Raw genomic sequence first — 26,662 nt, 5'->3', positions numbered from 1 at the left:
TCATGCCACATTTTCCTGCAGGGGCCTGGAATTCCTCTTTTTTTTCCCTCCCTCCCCCCCCCCCCGGCCGTCTGTGCCCTCGCCTTTCCCTCAGTCTGCCTAGGCCAGCCCTTCCTCCAAGACACTCTTTCACTGGCACTGTAGCGGCAGTTGCCTTCCCTCCCTGGGCCGCACGCAGTGGAATTTCTTTTGATGGGGAATTAACATTATGTGCACTCAAAGAACCAGAGAGAGAGAGACAGTGGGACAATGACTTGGTAATCTATTCTGTGGTCAATACAAAAGCTCACTTATTTGATTCTAACTCTTCTAGGCAGAGTTTATCCACAGTCACCGATTTAACTGGAACACATTCCAAACCATCTATTTCCGATGCTGGAAGAGTCACATTTCCAGCGTCAACAAGAAACCCATACATACCTCTCAGCAAATTCACTGAAGTCGGACACAAGATCACACATTCTAAGGCCACTCCGTGCGGCTTTGGAAGAATACACTGGGCCGATACCTTTTTTTGTAGTCCCCAAACTTGAGACAAAAAAAAAAAAAAAGAAATACCAACAAGTTATTTTACAGTATCCCTCCACAAGCACAACAATTCTGGACACCAATTTCATCCTGGAAACAAGATCAGGTCAAATAATTCTGCAGAATACGGTGTTCCCTACCTTCTGGAACACCTATTTGTCATTTAAAATTAACTTCCACTTCTTCACCAAGGCATTATGAAGAACAATAAATAATTCTACAACACTGGGCAACTTTATGGAGACAAAAAAAACCATAGAATTTCCCTCCAGAACTGCAGCACATCTTCCAAATGCTGCCATGCACCCTCTCTTCTAGCAAAGAATTGAATCTAGCAGCCTGGATGCCCCACAGATCAAAGTGCTGCTGGGGACGGAAGGCGTACCCGCATGTGTGAACCCATGGTTACAAAGGAAAATGACTTTCTATTTGCTATTTGTCCTAGAAGAGGCAGCCAGCAATTAAAAGGATTACTGTACTGCCAAAAGGACACATTGCAAGAAAGCAAACTGTCCTTTCAGTATTACTAAAAGGCCGCTGTAAGTATCAGCCATCAAGGACACAGACTCTACCAGGAGCTATGGTTGGCAGAAGCAGGACCAGACTTTAGGTCCACTCAAGAATCATGAAATCAACGTACTCACAATTTCAAAATAACTGCCTGCAGCTTCTGGAAGAGAGAAAGCTCTGCACGGCCTAAGCTTAAATTCAACACTTGGGGCACAGAATTCCACAATGTTTATTACTTTTTTTTTTAAACAGGTTTTTGCATAACTATTTCCGTGAAATACTTTCACAATTCACAGAAAATTAAATCCTTGAGCAAAAGGTGCCTTAGTTCAAAGCAATGCCATTATCATGCCAGTCTACTTAGATATGGGGAAAATAAAATGCAACAAAGCAAGCATACAGATAGCAGCTGACAAACAGCTTGTTGATCTTTTTATTTCTATGAAAGATGTGTTCATAAAGTGGGTAATTTTGAAAGCCATCTCTACAGATTTAAACAGTGCTTTCCCCACAGAAGTGACCCTTTTGGAAGACTGCCCAACCCATAGCAAGGGGGAGGCCTACCTGGGGTGGAGTTTGGAGCTACGCCCATGCTTTGCCATGTTCAAAAGTATATGCATGGGTTTTGCCGTGAAAAGTACCAGCACAAATTAGCAAGTGTAAATGTGTGTCAGTAGAGGGTAATTTTCAAAGTGAAAGCATACTCATAATTTCACACTGGAAAAAAAAAGCACAAAGTCCACGGGGTAAAGAGCACCCTCAGACTTTGCACTTCTGCCGTCAGTTTTAAAATGACTTCCATATTGACTTGTGTGTGTGTGGGGGGGGGGGGGGTGTTTGCCATGTCCTTAAATCTGGTCTTGGTCTGGTCTTTCATCTCTTTCTGTGAAAAGCTTTCAAAAATACAAAAGCTACAGGAAAGACCACATATGATGCCTTATTTAATTTTTGTTAACAGAAACAAGCTTGTGTCAAAAGTTTGATAATGCAGGCATATAAACTAGTACCTAATGTCAAACAAAAGTAATATTTGCAGCAAACAAGTATTTAGCAAATATGTTCCTGGCTAGTATGAAGTCGCACTATGCCTTTTTTTAGCTGGAATATTAAACACTGTGGGCCGAATTTTAAAAGCCCTGCGTGCGTAAATCCGGCTGGATTTATGCGGGCAGGGCACTCGCGCGCCTATTTTGCATAGGTCGCCAGCGCGCATAGCCCTGGGACGCGGGTAAGTCCCGGGGCTTCGTAAAAGGGGCAGGAGGGGGCAGGTCCGGGGTCAGGGGGCGGTTTGGGGCAGGTCCGGGGGCGTGGCAGAGGCCTCCAGACCAGCCCCTGGGTTGGGTGATGGCACGCCAGCAGCCTGCTGGTGCATGCAGAGTTATGCCTGCTTCAGACAGGTGTAACTCTGCCGACAACGGTGGGGGGGGGGGGGGGGGGGGGGAGATAGGCCAAGGGGGTGGAAAGAAAGTTCCCTCTGAGGCCGCTCCGATTTCGGAGCGGCCTCAGAGGAAACGGGCAGCGAGCGTATCTTATAAAATCTGGCGTACTTTTGTTCGCGCCTGGTGCGCGAACAAAAGTACACGCGCGCGTAAATTTATAAAATCTACCCATGTGATTTGTGAGACTGCATCACATGATCAGGCTCAGATCTCATTCACTGAAGACTCAAGTTTATCCATGAGGCGGGAACCAATGGGAAGGGCTGTTTTAACTAGACTTGATGACATCACAGAACGTGCTCTAGGCCACCAAAATTTCAACTGAACTGGTTATACCCAGAATAAGAAAATGCCTAAAAGCTTACTTTTTCCAATTTTAAAAGCTAAATCTTTGGGAGGAGCATAGGGGAGCCCAACACAATTACAAATAACATTCTCCCATAACACTCTCTGAGAAAGTGGCCTTTGTGCTCTGGGAAGTCTGCACCTTAAAACGTTGATTAGTCTCTGCAACAAAATTTTTTTTTTAATTTGCATTTAACAAAAGATAAAACAAGAAAACTGCCAACAAACAAAACTTAACATATGCATAGTTCCCAAGTTACGGACCAAAGACTGAAAGGTTTATTATGAAAAATATAAAAGGAAAATTAACATCCAGGGAGCTAGCTGAACGCTAATGAAACATTTGCCAAAAGCCTTCACCATGACCCTAACTCTAGTGATGGCGAACTCTAGACCTCAAGTGCCACAAACAGGCCAGGTTTTGTTGGGGGTTTTTTTTAGGATATCCACAATGAATATGCGCGAGAGAGATTTACATACAATGGAAGCAGTACATGCAAATCTCTCACATACATATTCATTGTAGATATCCTGAAAACTTGGCCAATTTGTGGCATTCGAGGACTGGAGTTCGCCATCACTGCCCTACTCTCATCTATTCCCGGATTCTTGGCTCTCGGATTTCTTCAGATCTAAAGCACTGCAACAGAGAGGACTCAAAAATACATAATTTGTGTTAGCTAATCTTAAGTTTTCCTACAAATGTCTACTTAACAAGATAAAAAACACCAAGAGATAAAAACCGCTTGGCACATAGCTATAAATTTCTCTCATTGGTCCTGCGCTGCCTGACCAAGTCCAGGAAGATCCATACTTTCTACCCCAGAAATCATACATGACATCTGCAGAAAAATAGATGCAAAACACTATTTCTGTCCTGGGGAAGGACAAAAAAATTAATTAGGAGCGTAGCTCTCCTGTTCTCTTCCCCTGAAGAATCTTCCACGAGCCATCCCACGGAACGTGTTTCTCCTGGAACCACTGGGCATACAGGAAAAGGCAGTGCCACTGTGAGCAAAAGCTTTTTTTCTATCTTCTGGGACGGCGAGAAGTCGGAAGACAAGAAGAGGGATATTTAGCAAGGAACCTGCCTACTGATAACTTAGTGTTAACTAGGAATAAACGAATATTTTCGGCAGGCTAAGACTGTACTGTTTTTCCAACTATCTCCAGGGAGTCCAATAATGGGTTTATCTGTTCATTCCAAACGATAAAGGCACACAGCCTTTCATACATCCAGCTGATAAAAATTGGTGTTAACTATACATCCTGGTGTATGTTATTGCTTATTTAATATGGCACTTTCAATCACCTTATTGGCATGTTTTAAGACTCACAGCAGAATATTATTGTTAATATGGCTTTCGTTGCCTCCAAATGGGGTGGGTCACAGACAACAAAGCAGGAAATAGAGATTTTTTTTTATTTTTTTAACTTCTCATTTGGAATAGCAACTATGAAAGAGTCTCCACAGGCTCGGAGGGACAAAGTTACTTCCTTTCTCTCCACTCATTCAGGCCGATTCAATAAGAGGTGTGGGAGAGCCGGCGCGTGCCCAGGCACCTCTCCTGGGCGTGCGATTCTCTATTTAAATGAGACCGCACGCTAATAACGAGGAGCTAAGGACAATAGCGCGTCCCTAGCGCCTCCTTATTAGCGTTAGGGATGGTTATCAGCAGGTCCCGACAACCGATGCTCAATTTTACCAGCGTCGGTTTTCCAACCCACTGACAGCCACGGGTTCGGAAAACGGACACCAGCAAAATTGAGCTTCTGTTTTCTAACCTGCTGACTGGCAGGAAGATTTTTTTTTTTTGTTAGGATATTAAGTCTGAGGGTGTACAGAAAAGCAGAAAATATTGCTTTTCTGTACACTTTCTAAGCAACTTTTCAGGGTTGCTTAGAACTTAATGGCTGCTTTTAGGCAGGTGTTAATTTCTGAGAGTAAAATTTGCAGCTTGGCCGCACATTTTACTTTCTATATTTCTGGCAACTAATAGGCTCATCAACATGCATTTGCATGTGATGAGCGCTATTAATTTCGGGGGGTGGGGGCAGGGTTAGCCGCACGTTTTCCAAGCGCTATTACCCCTTATACTATAAGGTGTAATAGACGCTGGTGGGAAACACGCGGCCAATTGCGTGTTAAATGGTGCGCTTTCTGTATCGGCCTGTTTGAAAAAAAAGATGTCTAGCACCCACTTTAGGAGCAGCTGTGTCAACGTGCAACATCATTCACTTAAGATAAAGGTGCAACCTTTTGGCTCTCTCTCTCTGAATTGAAAATGAAATACATCATATTTCAGTTCTTTTTAGCCTGATGTTTTATGACTAAGATCAGTGCAGAATTTTCATCAAAAACAAAATCACGTACTTTTTCCCTACTTGCTCTTGTCTTTGCTGCTCCTGAACGCCATCAGCTGCTTGATGGAAATCAAACACTAAATGGGAAGAGAAACAAAAAGAGCATTTTTTCCCCCAACCAGAGTTTTCAAGTATTGCATTTTATTGAAAAACAGATCAGATGCTTCTTGTTGCTTCCAGTCACTCATGATGCCTTCTGGTGAACTGCAAGAATTAACAGAAGATACCGCCTCTCCCAGGTGGACCGGAATCAGCAGATTTCATTCAGCTACTTATACCCTTAGCTTCTGTGCAGTTAGAGCATGAAATGTGACAGGATACCTGCATGCAGTCCTTCTGCATGAAATGGATTCTTGCTGTGGGAGCTGCACTGAACAAGCATGACACTCACCATTTGCTCTTTTCAGAATGCAGTTCCCAAGAATGAGATGCCATAAGAAATTGTCACTCTGAATCAATACCAATACCATTTGTTGAGGCGACATAATCATAGCGGCGGTGAATTTTAAAACTTTGTTGGCCTGCTAAAAGTCATTCTGGACTAGATTCACCCAAAATTTGGTCTTACAAAAGTTTACAGACAAAAATATATTTGCTAAGTTTAATGAATAAAAAAAAAAAAAAAACAATCATATCCTATATTAAAAATAATGCAGGTTAGGGTCCACGTGATCACTGAAATGCTGTGTGAACCTTCCACTGCATGCCTTTCTGGCCGAGTCACTACTCAGAATAGTATAACATTATCATTCCATTTTCCCTTTCTCAATTATGCACAATTGCTCTCCTAGTGTCATCATCTGAAGTTGGACAGAGAACGAGCTCGGAGTTTGCTTCTACTCGGGCCGATACAGTAAAATCGCAGGAGAGCAGGCGAGCGCCTACTCTCCTGGTACGTGCACAGGACACTCTCCTGTGCGCGCAATTCAGTAAATAAATTTATTTAAATTAGGCCCGGCGGTAAAAAGAGGCGCTAGGGACATTAGCGCGTCCCTAGCGCCTCTTTTCGGGCAGGAGCGGCGGCTGTCAGCAGGTTTGACAGCCGACGCTCAATTTTGCCGGCGTCGGTTCTCGAGCCCGCTGACAGCCACGGGTTCGGAAACCGTACACCGGCAAAATTGGGCATCCGGTTTTCAACCCGCGGGCCTATTTCAAAATTTTTTTTTTTTTTTTTTTTACTTTCGGGACCTCCGACTTAATATCGCCATGATATTAAGTCGGAGGGTGCACAGAAAAGCAGTTTTTACTGCTTTTCTGTGCACTTTCCCGGTGCCGGCAGAAATTACCTTGGGTAGGCGCTAATTCCTGAAAGCAAAATGTGCGGCTTGGCTGCACATTTTGCTTTCTGAATCGCGCGGGAATACCTAATAGGGCCATCAACATGCATTTGCATGTTGCGGGCGCTATTAGGTTCGGGGGAGTTGGACGCGCGTTTTGGACGTGCTATTACCCCTTACTGAATAAGGGGTAAAGCTAGCACGTCCAAAACGCGCGTCCAATCGCATGACTGTGATGTGCGATCAATGTAAGAAGAAGCAACCAAAAAACGTTTGCCTACACTTCAGTCACCACACTGCCTTGTTTAATGATGCTTGAAAAGACATATACAACCCTAGTCCATTCAGTGCAATGCAAAAATAAGATTATAGAAGGAAAAATAAATCACTGAAAATAGCCCTCCGCCTCTGCAGTAAAAGTATCTGCGCTATTTTACCTACACCATAAAAGATCAGGGGAGAGGACGAAGTCAGCAAGCAATGCATGGGGAGCTCATTTTTAAATCCTCACATGTACTTTGGCGTTGACTATACAATAGGGGGTGAACTTTCAAACCAGTTACGTGAAAAAGGCAAAAACGTATGTATATGACGCATTTGTGCATAAGTCTTATTTTTCAAACAGATCACATACGCGCCTATATCCACCTCTGCAAGCAAATATATGCATGAACAAAGTGGGAGTGTTTGGTACGTGGTTTACACGTAAACGCCCAAGTTGCTATTTATTTTCAGCTCGATCCAGTAAAGTGTGCTCCGTCGGAGCGCACTGTCACCCTGCTCTGGACGCGTGTTTTCCCTTACCCCTTATTCAGTAAGGGGAGGAAAACACGCGGCCCACCCGCGGCACCTAATAGCGCCCTCAACATGCAAATGCATGTTGATGGCCCTATTAGGTATTCCTGAGCGATCCAGTAAGTAAAATGTGCAGCCAAGCCGCACATTTTACTCTAAGAAATTAGCGCCGCCCAAAGGTCGGCGCTAATTTCTTCCGGCGCCAGGGAAGTGCACAGAAAAGCAGTAAAAACTGCTTTTCTGTGCACCCTCCGACTTAATATCATAGCGATATTAAGTTGGAGGTCCCCAAAAGTAAAAAAAAAAATAAAAAAATTTTGAATTCGGCCCGCGGCTGTCGGGCCGAAAACCGGACGCTCAATTTTGCCGGCGTCCGGTTTCCGAGCCCGTGGCTGTCAGCGGGCTCGAGAACCGACGCCGGCAAAATTGAGCGTCGGCTGTCAAACCCGCTGACAGCCGCCGCTCCAGGCCAAAAGGAGGCGCTAGGGACGCGCTAGTGTCCCTAGCGCCTCTTTTTCCTCGTTTGCACCGCGTCGCCTAATTTAAATACTGGATCGCGCGCACCGGCGAGGGGCCGGTGCGCGCGCCGGGAGAGCGGGCGTTAGTCCGCTCTCCCACGGACTTTACTGGATCGAGCTGTTTGTAAGAGATTTACAGGAATACATTAGGCCTGCGGTTCTCAACCGGGGTGTCGCGACACATCAGTGTGTCGCCAAGCAGCGGCAGGTGAGTCATGCACTTCCTGGTCGCCCGCTGCTCTTCCCTCCCTCTTCCTCACCCCAGCGAGACGCACAGAACTCTTCAACGAACACTGCTGCCGTTCCTGCCCTTGCCATCAGCACATTCAAGCCCTGAGGGGAACGGCAGCAGTGTTTGTGGAAGCCGGCAACAGCAACGGGGCCTTTTCTTCTTCCTGCCCCTGCGTCCAGGAAGAGGAAGTGATGTTTACCGGCCATGCATGCTGCTACTGCCGATGCCAGAATCATGTCACAAGGCTCCCCCCTCCCTGGCCCCGCAGTGGTAAGAAGGCAGCACTCAGCTGTTTGCCTGTGCTGCGATCACTACGGCGCAGAGCAGCGTGCTGAGAATGTGGCTCCAGAGGTTTCCTGCCGCGCTGCTGTTTGGGAAATCCATCAATTACCTGCCCCAGGTAGCTGATGAATGAAGTGGCAAGCCGCCTCCCAGATAAGATCAGTGCTTGGCTCCTGATGATTGCATGGAAGGGGGGCATTAAAGGCACATTGCCTATTTCAGTGATCTAATCACGATCACGGACGCTCTTCCTTGGCTGGATGTAGTGAGTCGGTCGGCAGACCATTGCTTTACTAATTATCAGCCTATAACTGTCCACTTAGTGAAAGGACAAATTTCTAAGTAGACCTGGATATTTGAGATGAGGAATGTTAAGCAAGGAAAGGGAGTAGCATTACAGGCTGGTTACAGAAAGGCACAGGGAGCCGTGACCCCAGTCTGATTGGGAGCTGAGCAAGCTCCTTCTCTCCACAGAGGATCTTCAATGTATCTTAATTCTCATCCTCAGTGCTCTCCCCCTGATGTTTCAGCACGGATATCCCCAGCTAGAGCCTGCCCAATGCTGCAGTCCCAAGGCAACTAAATGACAGATTTCCTAAACAGCAGCGCGGCAGGAAATCCCCCGTGGCCACATTCTCAGCTGACCGCTCTGCACCGCAGTGATTGTAGCACAGGCAAACAGTTGAGTGCTGCCTCCTTACCGCTGCAGGGCCGGGGGCAGTCACTCCTGCTCAAGTTCCCAGCCTGTCACGACTCTGCTTTAATAAGCAGCATACCAGCTGCCTTGTGCTGCAGCTGCCATGTGTGCTGGGGGTGGAGGTGAGTGAGGCCTCCTGTTTTGACCACTGGCCCTGCGCCAACCGATCTTGCCACACTGCCCTCCATCCAGAGAGGCTTGCATCAGTGTTGACTATTATCCAATTTAGAATCTCCAATTCCGCACCAAGCTCGAGATTGGGGCAAGTGTGTGAGAAAATGTGTTTGATTGAGACTGTGTGTGTAGGTAAGAGAGAGAAAACATGTGTGACAGCAAGAGTGGTCAGGGAGGTGACTGGTTGGTATGTGAGAGAAAGAGAAAGATAACTGATGTGTGAGAGATAGAAAGGGTGGGTGGTGTGAGTGTGTCAGCGTGTGTGTGAGACAGACTAGTCATGGGCCCTAAGGAAGAGAAGCATGAGGACAGAGCTTCAGCAGCCCTTGCTGCTTCTGGTTTGTGCTATTGGCCTGCAAGGGAAAGGAGTAGGAGAGTTGCTGGAGAGGATAAATAAAGGTGCCTTTTTAAGTTCATCTTTCTTGATTGACTGCCATTTTAATTATTGGGTATTATTTGATGTGTCTGCTGTTTGAAATATTGTATTGGTGTTTACAGAATTTTTAATAATTTTGTTAAATTTTTAATGATTGGATGTTATTCTGTTATCAATTGTTTTGACGTCACAATAGAACTCTCAAAAAAATTGAGGAAGTGGTCTCAGTCGTCCAAACATCCAAAGTAATAGATACTGATATACCACAATCAATCAGACATATTTATACCACCCTACATGCAGTGGAAGAGTAAATTTGTTGGTTCTACATCGTTTTCCTTCATTATATTGAACTGTTGAATTTTTGAATATTTGGTGAATTTCTTTGTTCCTTTTTCAGCTAAAATTCGGCCCCCTGATGAAGGCGAAGCCGAAACACGGTTCCGTGTCGGGCAAATAAGATGAGCCTTGTACACCTTGGCAGCACGGCGTTTCTTCAAGCTATCAAGCTATTAAGCTAAGTAAATTGAAGTATATATGAAAGCCGTCAAATAAATGAACTTTTGCACTGCAGTATTAAAGCATAAAAAAAAGTTTCATTACATGACCTATGATTATAAAACTTGGCATTCTCATCAACATGCTAACTTGCATTTTATGATGCCGATGTATGAGGTCAAATTAATGAAGAAAAAAATTTACTCTTCCACTGCATGTAGGGTGGTATAAATATGTCTGATTGATTGTGGTATATCAGTATCTATTACTTTGGATCAATTGTTTTGAAACATTTATTATTCTACTTTTAGAATTATTATTTTATATTACTTGAGAAATGTATAAATAGAAATGTGGAGACAAAAACTGAACTGGAAACAGCAAGAAGCCAGTCTGATGCAGTGCAACAATGGAAAAACAAAAACATTAACTTGAAGGTCACTTTATTCTGTATTTGGTGAGTGTCTGTCTGTGCTCTGCGTGTGCGGCCCAGTTAAGGGTTTTCTGCAAGCTTGTACTTTCTATGTAGGGATCTATAGCAGCTTGACTAATAGGAGATGTACTGGAGTTTAAGGCCTGGTTAAACATTTGTAGTGTTGCCTTTACATAGGTAGGGTCAGGGCCAGCGCGTCCATTAGGCGAACTTCGGTGGTCACCTAGGGCACAGAGTACGTAGGGGGCGCCGAAGAGCAGCCATGTGGTGCCGCAAACGGGGCCTATCCCACTCACAGCAAAGAGAAATAAAGCCTGTGTGCTTCTTAGGGCCGAAACAGGTGGGGGGGGCAGCAGCGCAAGGGTCGCCTAAGGCACCCAATACCCTTGCACCGGCCCTGGGTAGGGCTGTTACTGTTTGAATGAGTTCCATAATGCAGGTGTAACTTTTTGCACATTAGCTTGTGTGCATTATTGCAGATCCTAGGAGTCTGTTAGGTACTATATTTCTGTTTCCATTTCTTCAGGTTCGCACTGCATGCAGAGTGGCTTTTTTGGGTTTTCATTCCAGTTTCTGTCTCCATATTTATTATCTTTCTGGATTTAGTGACGGTCGATTCTATGTGTGTGACCGAGGTGAGGTATTTTACTAGCATGTAGGCATTTGTATCAGCATTTGTTGTGTTTTCTCAATAGGACATGTATTGGTGGTAAATTGCTGTTTTTTCATAAGGAAGGCTATGGTAGGAGAGAGAGTTTATGTTGCTGTTATTGAGAGGACACCAGAAATATCTGTTTTGTATGGTAAATTGAACGGGGAATGTCTTAGTTCTGTTCTGCACCCATTGTTGGGGAGAGTCAGGGCGGTTCCTGTAGATACAGAGTAAATGTTTACATTTAGCGCCGTGACTATCATGTGTTCAGTGTGTCCCGCATGTAAGAGCCATCTGTCAGGTGTGTCCTGACAGAAAAAAAGGTTGCACTAGGCATCTTATTCGCACAATTTTATACCTAATTATCTTGCGCAAATATCAGACTCATCTGTTGTCTGCTATTGTTGGGTGGGAGGTCTGAAGTGGGGAAGTGGGGAGCTCAGAGTGAAGAACTAGAAGGGTCTCGAACTGGAGATGGACAGGATTTACTAACAGAAGTGTTGGCAAACTGGTGACTTGGTGGAGTTGGGGAAAGCCGCTACTTATCCCTGGTATAAGCAACATAGAATCTATCAACCAATCCCTCCCCCGTACCTCCACAAGACCCACCCGTGCTTCCCTCCGTGGAACCCTTATCCCTCCCTCCATAAAATCCACTAGACTCATCTCCACCACCAATAGAGCCCTTTCCCTTGCAGGCCCCTCCCTCTGGAACTCTATGCCTCTTGACCTACGTACCGAAACCTCCACACCTACTTTCAAAAAGAAACTCAAAACCTGGCTTTTCCTCCAAGCATACCCCCTTTCCTCATCAGCTCCACCAACTAACATGCTAGCCCAACCCTCATCTCTCTCCAACATCCCCCGTTCAGGTCCTACACCCAATACCCTCCCCTTCTAATGATTCATACAATTTTGTATATAACAAGTGTACATATTTCTCCCTCGAATCCCAATTCATATCTTATCCCCCTATGTCTGTTTGCACCCCCCCTGCCCCCCCATTTGTCTCGACTACCCCCCTCCATCCCTCCCTTTAGTTATTTAGTTATTTATTCTGTTACTGCGTTTATGTTATACACCGTTCTCTGTAAAGGCTACGCCTATATATCTTTTGTTGTAAGTTACTTGTAAACCGGCACGATGTGCAAACGGTTGCCGGTATATAAAATTAAATAAATAAATAAATAAATAAATCAACCTTTTGGGATCCTGCCAGATATGTGTGACCTGGATTGGCCACGGTTGGAAACAGGATACCGGACAGGATACTGGACTTGGATCATTGGTCTAATCTAGTATGGCAAATCTTATGTTGTTAATTACTGTATGCTTTAAAATATGCCTTCTTCTGCATATAAATCAAGGTTTTACGCAAGCAAGTTATTTTTTTTTGCATGTAAAATATGTTTATAAAATAGGGAGGAAAAGTACATGCTTTCAATACATTGTAGATATTTGTGCGTAGCCATACATGTATTTTATAACCTGCATGTACCTGATAAATTACTGTAGATCTTTGCGCGGTCATACATGTGCATATATTGGGCTACGTGGAGTTGATTCAAAGTTATCTTCTTGGGGCCTGATTTTCAAAAGCATTTACATGCTTAAAACTGGGTTTAACACATGTAAATGCACTTTACTTTCTTAAGTGGGCTTTTGAAAATTGCAACAATATATTCCATTGAATTGTCTATAGGATTTACCTGCGTAAGAGCCCTTTATGAGGTTAAATGGCCTTTGAAAATTGCTACAATAGTATGCTACATTTACACACATAAATCCTTTTGAAAATTACCCCCCTTGGTGAATAGTCTGCAGGTACACAAGTACCCACAGTGACGGTTGGCCCCCAAATTTTCAAAATTTGCTTGCAGACCCATAGATGCAAGGCCCTGAAAGCAGTGCAAATATTTTGAAAATCGTCCCTATAAGAGCAAAAAATACTTATGCTTAGAAAAAAACAAAATGTTAAACAGGATTTAGAGAAATGTGAACATAAAAGGAAAAAATACGGTCTCTTGCACATTAACACTTTGCTTTCCTATCATTCCCCTATTAGCAGCACTGCACATCAAGGAACATCATTCTCTTCAGAAACGCCAAATTCCAGTGAAACCCTTCCTTAAGGTTCAAGTCGAGTATGGAGGGGGACAAAGTTATTTGTAAGTTCTTTGGGGCAGGGACCCTGGCTAGCTTTTACTTCAACCCATCCTAAGATGTAGGTCCTTCAGACTAGGAGTGGAAAGGAGTCCTCTCCAGGCCCAGGACAGGGCGACTATGAGCTGTGATGGAGCTCCCTCATTCTGCTGTGAGCTGTGCGCCAAACAAACCACACTCGAACCACATAGGCAGTGTCTAAAGTAAAGCTATACTGACACAGTTTTGTTGAATGGCACAATTAAATATGGTAAAATCACACACCACAGTCTCTCTCTTAAATTACAGACCTTTTCTCCTCTATCTGTGCATTAGTCTTTATTAAGCCAGGAATCCATCCACACTTCTGGATTCGATTGTTCAGTGGGCCCTCTGGGCCAGACCCCCCTTGGATGGTCGGGAAACCCCTCCCGATGGCATAAAAATTTATCTTGGCACAGAGTTAGAGTTTCTATCCTTCAGGGCTCTTTGTGATTCCAGATGGGTGTCCTCCCTTGATTGTAGGCCTTTTACTCAGTATTAGTAGATTAATCTTCTGCAGCCCACAAGGATTCCTACCACCAGGGATCCCCAACAGTTCTTGCCAGCCCCCTTAAATGGGTGGGAAGAGGGGCAGGAAAAAACCCACTTCCTCCCAAATGCTGGAAAACAAACCTTCTTCCCCAACTTAAATAACAGCAGGAATCCACTGCAACAGGTCACAGACTTTGTTGGGCAGATCTTCCCTAAACACTGGGCGTCTTCAGCCCAGGGTTCCCCATTCCCCAGGCTTCGGAAAGGCCCAGGCCTTCAGCATGGCTCCTCTAAATAAAGGTTTGAAATCCTAAAAATTAGTCCCAGAGCAGCCACTCTGCACCTCGTGGGGAGAATACAGCAGCAGAGCCCCTTTGGCTTATCTTGGTCTCAGAGGGTTTCTGAGGCTCCAGGTAGGCCCAAAATCCAATTCAGGAAACTGCAACCTCTTTCTCTGACTTCCAAATAATACTGCCCCCAGAACCTATTGCAGAGCTCTGCTATAAACCTAAGGACCAAGGGTATCCATTACAGCTCTGCCAGTGGGAGGGCTGTCCATGAATGGATATTCCCCTAATTATTTCCCTAACCGCACTAGACTGTGCAAGACCTACTAGTAGCCCAAAAAGCAGTCTGGGTTAGCCCAGTTTTCCTCAACTCTGAGACCTCATTCTCCATTAAATCCCTGCTGGGGTGGCATAAACAAACGTACAAGTATATGCTGCATTGAACAGAACCAACTAGCCAGTGGGGAATTCAGGAGAATGTGGGGGAGAGCAGCCATCCGGATCACATCTCGCCGAGTAGGAGGCCTGCATCACAGAAGATACCAGAGAAGTGCACTGGCATCTTGTGTCTAACCCGTTTACAGTACAGCCATACTTGAAATACCAGGGATTTTAATCCACCCTGGCATCCACAAAAGAATGCACACATGCAAACACAGAGGGCAGACTGACAGTGTTTCTTCTCACTCTTCACAAAAAAAGGGAGGTAAATCAGGAAGCAACACAGATACAATTGTATGCATCAGAACTCTAAACGAGACCATTCTAACCCGTGCTAATCCAGTCCCTGCTGGTCGCCTCCTGATGACCTCCATGGAATTCTACTCACAACATTCTCTAGACACTAGAACAGCCTTCTTGCATCCCTGCAGTCACATCCTTCGAAAAAACCAATTAAAATTGTAGTTTTCTCCAAGAACGATATGACAGACAAAACTAAAGCAAACAACTTATAACTGCATCTGCTGCTACAACTGCCTAGTCTGAGATAGTTCTTTCTGAGAATCAGTCTCAAATAGAGGTACAATTATCAAGCAAATATTAACAGGATTATCTGGTAACAATTTTTAGGTATTTTAAAAAAATATATTCAGAAATGTCTTGTCCTACAGACAAATATTGCTGACAAGCTGAAAACATTACTAGGCTTCATTTACAGTTCTGTTTTGATACAGCTCCTTTAGGGAGCAATTTTCAGAAAGCCCACAGGACAGAAGGCATCTGCGGCCTTTGTGCCTGCAGTTTGTGCAGGCATAAAATGGCGGACATGCACGGATTTGAAATCAAATCTACTTGTGGGTTTTTCCCCAGCCCACCCTCTCTCCGCCCCTGGGAATGCCTCCCACCAGTCCAGCTTAAAGTACGTGTGCTGAGAAAGCCCGAGAGCACATTTAGCCAATCGAGGATGACCATTTTTAGAAATGCCCGTTTACCTGGGCAAATGGCTTTGAAAAATGTCCTCAATGTTAAAAGCTCTAAAATATTCTTTAGATTTCTAAAAACAAAAAAAATTTATGGAGCATAGCAACAGGACTGGAGCGTTCATGGCCCGATGATGCGGAAAAGGTGACAGCCAATGTGATAACTGGAATATGCACCAGTTCGGGAGCACTGACATTATCAAGCGCGGAGCATTAACAGAGTATTTGCTGCTTTTTTTTTTTTTTTTTAACAACTTTACCTGGAGGTGGGGGGGGGGGGGGGGGGAGACGTCGTTAATTGAACTCAATGAACACTTGGCTAGCATCCAGCTTCCCCAAGTGACGGAAATGCAAAACAGAAAGTTGATGGTGCCTCTTTCGATGGAGGAAATACAGGCTACAGTAAAACTATGTGCTGGGCCGCATGGATACCATCTAGACTTTTATCAAATTTTTCTGACGCGGGTGGGCCCTTTTCTTTGCAAAGCCTTCCAGGGCTTAAGGGAAAACCCCAGTTGCCCACATAGAATGACAGATGCTACCATTGTAGTAGGCCACAAAAAGGGAAAGGATGCACGTGACCCCGGGTCCTATTGCCCTATTTTGCTGCTAAATGTGGATATTAAAATCTTGGCTAAAGTTCCACAACTACGTTATCCACCCGAACCAAACTGGTTTCGTGAAGGGCAGCCACTTCACCGTAATTACCAGGCGGGTTTTCAATGTAACGGCCTAGGCAGGAAGGGGGGCATGAACTGGGGCCGTAGTGGCCCTAGATGCAAAGAAGGCTTTTGATTGACCCCCTACGATGGCCTTTTTTTTTTTTTTTTTTTTTTTTGCTATCTTGTAGCGGTTTGGATTCATTTTGCTATTTATAGAATGGATAAGGGCCCTGTACACACATCTTGAAGCCAGAGTCCTAGCCAATGGCATCCTGCCTGAGGCCTTTCTGATAGCTAGAAGCATGCAGCAAGGATGCCCATTATCACATTTGCTGTTTAATCTAGATATTGACGTTTTGGCAATTTCAATACGACAGAACTCTCAGCTGGTTTAAAATCCGCAGGCAGAACACACAAAATATTGCTCTATGCTGAAGATGTCCTATTTTTAACTGATCTTAAATCTACTGTACCCAGGTTACTTGAGATCTTGGATGAGTATGGTAGGGCATTTGGGTATAAGGTAAATGGCCAAAAATTCGGAGGTCTTTCTGTTGAACCTCTGAGCCATCGGGGCAGGAGTGATAGCGATGCTTCACTTCAAACTCGCAAAGGATGGGTTTCGATACCTGGGTTTATATGTACCGCATTAATGGGGGGGAACATATATAAGACCGTTTATGCTCTGGTGGTCAGTAGGATACAGGCTAACCTTTTAGAATGGCAAGACCTGCTGTTATCCCTAGGCAGGAAGGATAGTGTGCTCAAAATGAATACTTTACCGTTACTGGTTTATGTATTCCAACATTGCAACATGTTCACCCCCAAAACATTTCTTCGCACTTTTGAACAGCTGGATCTCTAAATTTATCTGGAAGGGCAAACCTCCTAGAATTAAACAGGCTACACTGCAACGTTCAAAAGAGATGGGAGGGAGGGGGCTCCATCTCCAAGGCTACTACTGGGCAGCAAGGTTATGCTATATTCAGGTGTGGCTAGACCATGATCCAACAGCCACATGGCTCTCCCTTGAAAGTGGGACAGTCAAAAGTGGACCTGGCTACTTTACTGTTTTTTTTTTCAGTCCACAGTAGGGGGTATGGAAGCCGGCTAGGTCAAATCCAGTCATTGTGCACACATTCCAAGTTTGGAGGGAGGTGCATAGATACAGTTATTAGAGGAAACAACATTGCCAGTCTCATTACTCTGCAAGAATCCATCTTTATACATTCACACTTTCAATAGCAAGATTCGGGAATGGTGGGAGTTGGGACTCCAACATGTGGGGCATTTATGGGACAAAGACGAGTGGATCTCATTCGCTGAACTCCAAGAGGACTATGCCCTAAGCCCCACATCCAATTTAGTGCACACAAACTTGAAAGAGGCCCTTTTAAAGTTACAAAGAGCGGAGTAAGTCCAGCGGCAGTAGACTCCATTTGAATGCATACTAATGGACATGGATTTTCATAAAAAGCTAGTTATGAGATTTTATCAAACTATACAATCTCAGGGGTTAGCTCCTCTGGCCATAATAGGTAAATGGAATGCTCACTTGGGACTAGACATTGATGAGATGGACTGGTAAAGCATATGGTTCAGATCCTCCAAAATATCAATATGCAGGTAGAGTGTAGTTAATGTACAAAATCTTCCATAGGGTATATAGGTATCCAGTGTTCTACACTAGCTTCTCCCCAGGTGCATCTAGCATATGCTGCCGGGATTGTGGTGAAGTGGGTATATACTTACACATGTGGTGGTCCTGCCTACACACACAGATATTGTGGAAGGAGGTGCAGGTAGAACTAGACAAGATCTTGGGAATCCAGATCCAGCTTACAGGGGAGATGTAAGCTGTACCTTTTGGGGGAGCTTGGCGATCTCATTCTCAAAAAAGAACAGCGAAAACTGAGCATACAAATGATTCATGCAGACCTCATAACTACTGCTACTATGTAGAAGTCGATGCTTTGCTAACACACTGGCGCAAACAGTTCAAAGAAATAGCACTGATTGATCAGCTCACCTATGCACTTAAATACAAAAACTATCATAAAATATGGGGCCTGTATTAGCCGCCAAAATATTGTGTGTGTGTGTGTGTGGGAGGGGGGGGGGGCTTGGACTGTCTGGCAGATTGGGTTAATTGTAGCTGTTCTTGCACCAAGTTAGTCTGATGGCACGCACGAGTTCAGGGTGCCGGATAATGTTTCTTGCATATCATATTTTGTAAAATACATTCATATTTATTAAAGCGTTTGCTCTTGGAAAAATAGAAATAAAAAAAAAGCCCCAAAATAAATACAATCAACATTTAACCCCAAAACAGCAAGGCCGATACTCAGCCGGATAAATTGGGATTTATCCAACAAAGCAGCTGCCGAATATCCAGCTATGTTCAGCGGCCGTCACTTAGCCGGATAAGTGGATAGCCATATATCTTGGTGGCAATGGGCAGTTCGAGGTGGGACAACTTATCCTGTTTTCTTAATCAGATAAGTGCCTATATCTGGTTAAGTTAACCAAATAAATTAGATCTGGTCAATAGCAGGTCTAAAGTTATCCAGATATAACTTATCAGGTTATATTCAGCAGCATACCTGTGCTGCTGAATGACCCTTCTAAGTTAACCAGATAACGGGCCGATGCAGTAAAGTGCGTTCAGGCCAAGTGCACTGTTAGCCCCCGGTTGGACGTGCGTTTTCCACGCGCTATTTTTACCCCTTATACAGTAAGGGGTAATAGCGCGTGGAAATAGCGCTTTTTCCATGCGCTATTTTTACCCCTTATACAGTAAGGGGTAATAGCGCGTGGAAAACGTGCAGCCAACCCCTCCGAAACTAATAGCGCCTGCAACATGCAAATGCATGTTGATGGGCCTATTCGTTATTCCTGTGCAATACAGAAAGTAAAATGTGCAGCCAAGCTGCACATTTTACTTTCAGAAATGAATGCCTAAAGGTAGGCGTTAATTTCGGCCGGCACCGGGAAAGTATACAGAAAAGAAGAAAAAAACTGCTTTTCTGTACACCCTCCAACTTAATATCATAGCGATATTAAGTCGGAGGCCCCAAAAATAAAAAAAATTTTAAATAAAAAAAACAAATTTTAAATCTGCCCGCGGCCCTCGGGTTGGAAGACGGATGCTCGATTTTGCCGGCATCCGTTTTCCGAACCCGTGCCGGTAAAATTGCGCGTCGGCTGTCAAACCCGCTAACAGCCGCTGTTCCTGACAAAAAGGAGGCGCTAGGGACGCACATTTTTTTCTTTCTGAATCGCGCGCCCAGGAGAGTGGCCTGGGCGCACGTCGAGAGAGCCGGCGCTCGCCAGCTCTCCCGCGGGTTTTTCTGTATCGGCCTGTAAGTTAGATAACCAGATACCTTTGAATACTGGGTCCAGTGAAGTCAACATTCAAAAACCCAGAAAAAGGATACCCTATCCGGTTAAAGTTAGCTGGATCAGTTATCAGAGATATTCAGGGGGATAAACAATCCCCTGAACATTCCCAAATAAAGTTTTCCAGCTAACTTTAGCCAGATAACTTTAAAACCTAACCGGCCAGCTTTTGAATAGCACTGGTTAGGTTTAAAAGGTCAATTTTCAAAGGATATAGGCTCCTAAGTTTTGGAATTAGGCTCCTAAATGGGCTCTTTTGAAAATTTACTAGGGCTGACTAAAAAAAAAAAATAGCACACATGCTATTTTACAAGCCTTAAAATACATGGGGGTAAGGGTCCACAAGTAAATTTGCCTGTGTAAAAAAGGCAGGCCAGGGGCATTGCGGCACGGGGTCCAACATTTACATCTGCAAGTTATTTTATAAGCAGTTTAAGCATGTAAATTTGGCACCTTACTCGTGTATACTTACTCCTGCTCTCTATCTGGACTAAATGACAGTACACATTTTAAAAGTGAAATACTAACTGGGTGCAGGGCCTGGGTGAAATGGGGGGAGTTGAGGCTGAAGAGCCAGGAGGGTCTTGACGATCTGCAGACAGACTGGGCAAACTGGTAGACTAATGGGTAAAACTGGTAATTTCATTACCATGTGCAGGTTAGAAAACCTCCCAACTTACACGAAGAAAAGCAGACTTAAGAGGCACAAGTGTTCGTAAATCATGCGGGAGAATTCTCCATGCGTATATTGTTAAAGTTGGATGTAAAAATCATGCGAGCATAGCAGATGCGTGCTACTTATCCGGATAAGCTAGATAAATTCTTGAAAGCGGTACTTATTCGACTTCTCTGGTTAAGTGGTAATGGCCTTTGAAAAAAATTTGTAAAAATGTGGAACATGGGCCTGGGAGCCCGAATCCAAGACCCCAAGTCAGTGTTTAAAAAATAAATAAATAAAGGGTCAATGTTCAAAGCGCACTCAGCGCTATTTAGCCGGTTAAGCGGGACTCATGCAGCTAAGCAGCAGCCACTGAATATGCGGCCATGTTCACCGGCCTCCGCTTAGCTGCACGTACCTTATATTCCTAAAATGTAAAAGTGGGCCTGTATTGGGCAGATCAGGATGAGTTAGGCATATAACTTATATAAATAACATATTCCTAACCAGTAATGTTCGGAGTTAGGTGTATAAGTGTACTTCTAAGTTTAGAAGGCCCATAGAGCAGGTCTAAGCTTAACCGGGTCGACTTATCTGGCAAAGGGTACACACATACGCGTACATACAGTGGCTTCACCATGCCGCTGAATATACATTGTGACTTTGCCAGATAAGTTATATCCGGCTAAGTTTCTTAAATGGCCAGCTTTGAATACTGACCTCTAAGTGCCCGGCCCACATGCCACACTCTTTTTTTCTTTTGACATGCCATTGCCACTTAACCGGCTATATTCTTTTGAATATGACCTGGTAAGTCTAAAGTTATCCAGAAGCATGTTTCCAGATAACTTTAGATCTGCTCCAGGGCACATTTAGAGTTAGCCAATTGACTTAATTCAGCTAAATCCTAATATCGGAGTTGGCTGGATGTTTCTTGGCCAACCTGTCCTCATCCCGTAATGCCCCTGCATTATGCATTACTTATTTCGCTAAGTAACATGAGTTAACCACCTAAATGCCTTTGAATATTGTCCTCAATAACACTGCAATCTGTGCCATCATTAAGTAAACCCTAAACAATACATTTTTGTTTCTTTTAATGCCAGAAGCACAGAATATTTATTATCCAGGAAGGGGGTGTTTAGTGGCAAAGCAGGGTAAGGCTTGGTAATTAGTATTTTGCAAATGGTAGATGCACACTCATTACCAAACTTTTACACTTTTTTTTTTTTCACCTAATTGTGTTGTGGCAATGAAATCAGACTTGTCTTGTTTGCGGTTTTTTGGATGGGAGGTCTGGGTTAAGTGGTGGAGGGCCTAGGTGAACTGGTGATTAAAAGGTACGTACAAAAGTATTTTCATAAGTGGAGTACATGCATTCTTTATAAAATATCTGCCTCAGCATAAACTGCAATAAATATGCGCACATGCTACAATTATTTTGCACGTAAAATATATGCGTGTACTTTTATAAAATAAGGGTAGAACATATAATGGCTTCCTGCATCTAAAAACTGTATATGTCCTGAAACATTCATGTGTAATTTCGGGGCAGAGACACTTGGTATGTCAACTCCTACCACACAGTTTGTAAAATAAAGGCATCATTTTATGTGCATGTACTTATTCCTGTATGTGCTGGCTTATGCACAGTGTTAAAAATTACTCTCAAAGTCCCATTCAAAGAGCATTATTTCTCTTATAGGCCGAACTGTATCCATTTTTCTGCATCTAGAGTTTATTTTCCCAGGATATATTTGTTTTAAAGCTGCAGACTGAAGCTTTGCAAGCAGCCAAGCAAGTGGCACAAGACGCCTCTAGGAGATTAATGCCCTGTGCGCTCCAGTCAATCAGATACATGAGAATCGAACAGAACAATGTTTAACTTCTAAGTATAACCTTCACTGACTCGTGTTCACTTGCTTGGATTAACATCAGGTGACGACAGGGACTAAAGAGGTGCCTAAGGTTAACATTTGTTGCCAATAAGACTCCATTTTTTATTTTTTTTTAATGGCTCAGCCATCTTCTCTCACTCTTCTGGGCTTCTGGCTCAATTAGAACCAACCTCTACTGAGCTGGGCTAGGACTGCCCTGACCCTTTATTCACAACTACCCAGGGATTTTTTTTCCAGTATTGCATATCTTGCTTCCCACTCACTCACTCCCGTCACCGCAGTGACAGTGGAGCAACGCATGGGGCTTTTTCCAGAACCTGCCGTCATGGGCCTGAAATCCAGCCATCTTCATTGTATGACGCCTGTGAGTCCCTCCCTCCTAAACCTGCCGCCGCCGTGCCCCCCCCCCCCCCCCTGGAGGGCTACGAATGTTGCCTTTATAGCATTCCACCCCTGGCCAACCTGAGGAATGAAAGACCTGAGCTGGAAATAGAGCACAAGTCTCTCCACATGGCAGTCCAAGCCAGCCCTAAAACACTACTTTTGATAAGAACGATACAGGAAAAAAAAATTAAAAATCTAATTGTACGCTTATTTCTGCACAGACAGAAATAATTTGTCGATAGGCAAACTGGGCCTGTATCTATGGTGGAAAAAATCTGCTGCCTTCCAGCTAAGCTGAATTTCAAGTCAGCAGAGAACAGTCTCAAGCTTCCTGATCCAGTCCCTCCCTCTCCCCAGGCTGGGAAGAGGAACAGAGGGTGTCGGCCTGCGCCACAGAAAGCAAAGGGAGATCATTTCGGGGAGGTGAGGAGGGACTGAGTGGTGATCCCTGAGGTGATGAGAGAGGCTGGGGTGGGGGGGGAGAAGAGAGTAGTGTGAAAGAAAGGAACACACACACACACGCACAATTGCTGAGTGAAAGGTCAGAGAGGGGGATGCAAGGAGAAGAAGGTCCAGAGGACGAGCAGGAGCACCTGCCTCCTCTCTTCCCCTCCCCATCCAAAATTCATTTTCTCTCTCCCTTGGTCTCAAATTCTGTCCCCCAGATCCTGGCATCTCTTTTCCTGGAACCCATTTCCACCCCAAACATATCCTACACCCTCCTCACCTTTCTCAATTCCAGAGCCTCCCTTCCTCACTCTCCTTCCTCCATCCCAGATTCCTAATCTTACCTCCTTTCTTGATCTTACCCTTCTCTCATCCCTCCCAGTTCCTTTTGTTTTCCTCCCATCCCCCTCCCTCCTATCCCCCCAGTCCTTTTACCTTCCCCTCACTCCTTTCCTAGTCTCCCTCCCTTCCCCATCTCTGGTCCTCTTTACCCACTCCTCTTCCTGGAGATCTCCTGCCTGTACTGGATACTTAAGATCCCTTTTTCCTCACCCAATAATAATAAACAAATTAAATTATACAGGCACAGGCAAGGTTGGAAAATTACTTACATGTCATGACACTCTAAAAGATGGAAATGTCTGCACAAGTTTTCGGTTTTGCCACAGAATCCATCTCTGAGCTGCTGCAACAAACTGTTGGGCTGTGCCTTAGACCTCCTGCTCCTTACGGGGCATGGGGAGGGTTTTTAACAGCAGCAACAGTGCCTAGGGGTGGCAAAACCCCAAATTCCCTCTCTGAAGCACGACACGACCTGATGGATTTTTTTTTTTTGTGATAATTAAATGCCATGCGTCATGATTTCCTCAATTCCCAGCTCCAGTTTCAGAATCCATTATCATTAGTAGGACTGTTTCGAGATGGTTTGTTTTAATTAGGAGGCAGCGGAGGAGATTAAATTGAAACGGAGCTGTAAACAACAACAAAAGAAAACAACAACAACAAAAAACCCAGCCACATTTTATTCAGTCTTTTAGGGAGTCGTTTTGTAACTGATCCCAACGGTGCAGTTACCTACAGAGCTTATGGTAGCTTTCAAAAGTTAAAAGTACGGGCACACGTTCCCTTTGAAAGTTGCCCCAGAAAAACTACCTGCACAGACTTACACCTGCTGACCTGTGCGCCTAAGTCAAAAGTACGTGAGCGAGTGCAAACCCCCGCCCCCAGGCACCGATGCTCGCCGCGGGTAAACTGAGGCACACAACTCTACCCGCCACACTGGGAGGGCAGTTTTCGAAAAAGGCCATCTCCTCAGAGAAATCACGGCTTCCCTGGGGTGATTTTTAAAGCACACTTGTGTGTACAAGGTCACATTTAAAACTGGTGTCATTTCCGCAAACAGTTCCAAAAAATTACACACACCCCCCCCACACACACACACACCCACACACCAGGGTACAGCTCCCGAAGCACAAAGTGTCAAAAATTAGCTGAAATAAATTTACTGCAAAAGAGTGACATAGCAGTAGGAAAAAAAAAAAAAAGCTAAGGAAAGGGGGTTTGGGAAGAGAGAATACATTTCAAAAGAACTATTTTAATCATTAACCTCACATACAGTACCCTCAATGCTCTTCCTCTTCCTGCCTCCCCCCGAGCCCCACAAAAAAATAAAAGCAAAGCAAAACTGACAGGTTAAGTTTCTTGCCAACTGCATTACAATACACGTTCTACAAGTGTTTTTCTGCTTGCAGTCAAGCATAACTGACCTCAGACATGAGTCACAGAGTGGAGAGTAACAGTGGCAAAAATGGGAAAAAACACTGTACAAGAGAGCACAGTGTGAAATCTTACCTATATGAGCTCGGTCAGAAATGATGAGTCTGTTCTCCCAGCCTCCCAGCCCTCAAAAAAACACAAAACACACAAGAGAAGTCTTTTTTTTTGTTGTTTCAGTTAGAACGAGAATAAATGACGTAATCTCATTGGCTAACAAACTATTAAATATGGAAATATATAAAAATGCACAGGTTGGGAGCAGGTGCAGATCTGAGGAGGAGGAGGTGGTGAATTTCTCACTCCGTACCTTCTTGGGGAGAGGAAGGGGTGGCCATAATGAAAAAGGGAAGAGAAGCTTCTCCTGCCCTGCCCCTGATGGCCTGGAGCAGGGAGGCGGGTCTCCCGAAGCAGCGTACATCAAGACAGAGGACAAAACAGCTCCAGAAACATGCGCTTCTCTTTCTGTGCCTGGGCTGCGCTATGCGGCCTGGTCCATGCCCCGCCTGAATGCCTGTCAGATCCCCCACCCCTGCCCCAGGCTGGACCTGACCTTGGTGCACACAGTCTTCCACAGATGGTGGCAGTGACAGCTCTCAGGGGGGACAGAGGCCCAGGTACACATTCTCTGTTTCAGCAGAACAACAGGGACCGTTTGTGGTAACAATGCCCAAGGCTAGACCTTGAAGGTTGCAAACAGGTGTGATTTTTCAGCATAACCAAGTTATGGTCATTCATTGGGTTCTCAGACTTGGGAGCAATTTTCATAACTGTGTGTTTTGGTGCAAAGTCTGTAAGTTGCCTATGGGCTCTGCAGCTATTTTCAAAGGGAAAGCAAGCAGGCCAGGCGTTCAATAAAGAGAACTAAAAAGTCATGGGATAGGAGGCGATGTCCTTTTGTGGATTGCAAGTTGGTTAAAAGACAGGAAACAAAGAGTAGGATTAAATGGTCAGTTTTCACAGTGGAAAAAGGTAAAACAGTGGAGTGCCTCAGGGATCTGAACTTGGACCAGTGCTTTTTAATCTACTAGATAAGGGAACCCTGACCGATGTGCCGCAAATGCGCAGTAGAGAGCAGCTCTACCGCGCATGTGCGGGCGAGCACGTCGGCCAGAGTGCCCGAAAAAAAAAATGGCGCTGGGTCGCTAGGAGCAGGAGCGGCGGCGGCGGCGACGACAAGCAGGAACGGGAGGAGCAGTAGCGGCGGCGGCAGCAGCGCGCGCACGAGGGAGGGAGGGACAGCTCCCGTCTGCCGGTTGTGGATGAGCTGAAAGGAGAGGGGAATGAGAGAGGGGGAGGGAGGAGAGAGTGAGCTGAGGGGAGGGAGGAGAGAGTGAGCTGAGGGGAGGAGAGGGGGAGGGGGGAGGCAGGAGAAAGTGAGCTGAGGGGAGGGGGGAGGGAGGAGAGAGTGAGGAGAGGGTGAGGGGGGAGGGAGAGTGAGGGGGGAAGGAGAGGGAGGAGAGATTGAGGGGGGAAGGTGAGAGGGAGGGAGAATAGAGGGGGAAGGTGAGAGGGAGGGAGAATAGAGGGGGGAGGTTGAGAGGGAGGAGAGAGTGAGGTGAGGGGAGGGGGGAGGGAGACTAGAGGGAGGGAGGGAGAATGAGGGGGAGGGAGTGGGAAGGAAATGGACCGATAAAAATTTTTTAAATGTAGCCCATTGTTATGGGCTTAACGGCTAGTATATTTATAAATGATCTGGAAAGGGGTAAGATGAGTGAGGTGATCACATTTGTGGATGACAGAAAATTATACAGAGTAGTTAAATCTCAAGCAGATTGTGATGAATTGCAGGAGGACCTTGCGAGACTGGAAGATTGGGCTTCCAAATGGCAGATGAAATTTAACATGGACAAGTTAAAGTAGAGGAGTAGCCTAGTGGTTAGAGCATTGGGCTATGAACCAGGAGACTAGGGTTTGAGTCCTGCTGTTGCTCCTTT

General features: G+C 44.9%; 1 protein-coding gene across 4 annotated transcripts in view; it reads right to left on the bottom strand.

Moving 5' to 3' along the window:
- The window catches only part of LOC115081697 (adenylosuccinate synthetase isozyme 2), a 206,720-nt gene that overhangs the window by 54,115 nt on the left and 125,943 nt on the right, over positions 1-26,662 (bottom strand). For all 4 annotated transcript variants that reach the window (XM_029586115.1, XM_029586116.1, XM_029586114.1 and 1 more), the window contains 3 exons: positions 24,804-24,854; positions 5,197-5,263; positions 421-528 (listed from right to left, as the gene is read on the bottom strand). In XM_029586115.1, coding sequence (XP_029441975.1) covers positions 421-528; positions 5,197-5,263; positions 24,804-24,854 — 226 coding nt within the window. The remainder of the gene's footprint in view (positions 1-420; positions 529-5,196; positions 5,264-24,803; positions 24,855-26,662) is intronic.

Source organism: Rhinatrema bivittatum, unplaced genomic scaffold (assembly GCF_901001135.1).
Source record: "Rhinatrema bivittatum unplaced genomic scaffold, aRhiBiv1.1, whole genome shotgun sequence".
NCBI classification, from domain to species: Eukaryota; Metazoa; Chordata; class Amphibia; order Gymnophiona; family Rhinatrematidae; genus Rhinatrema; species Rhinatrema bivittatum.
The sequence above is the reverse complement of the archived record's forward strand: the minus strand, read 5'-3'. Positions and strand labels throughout refer to the sequence as shown.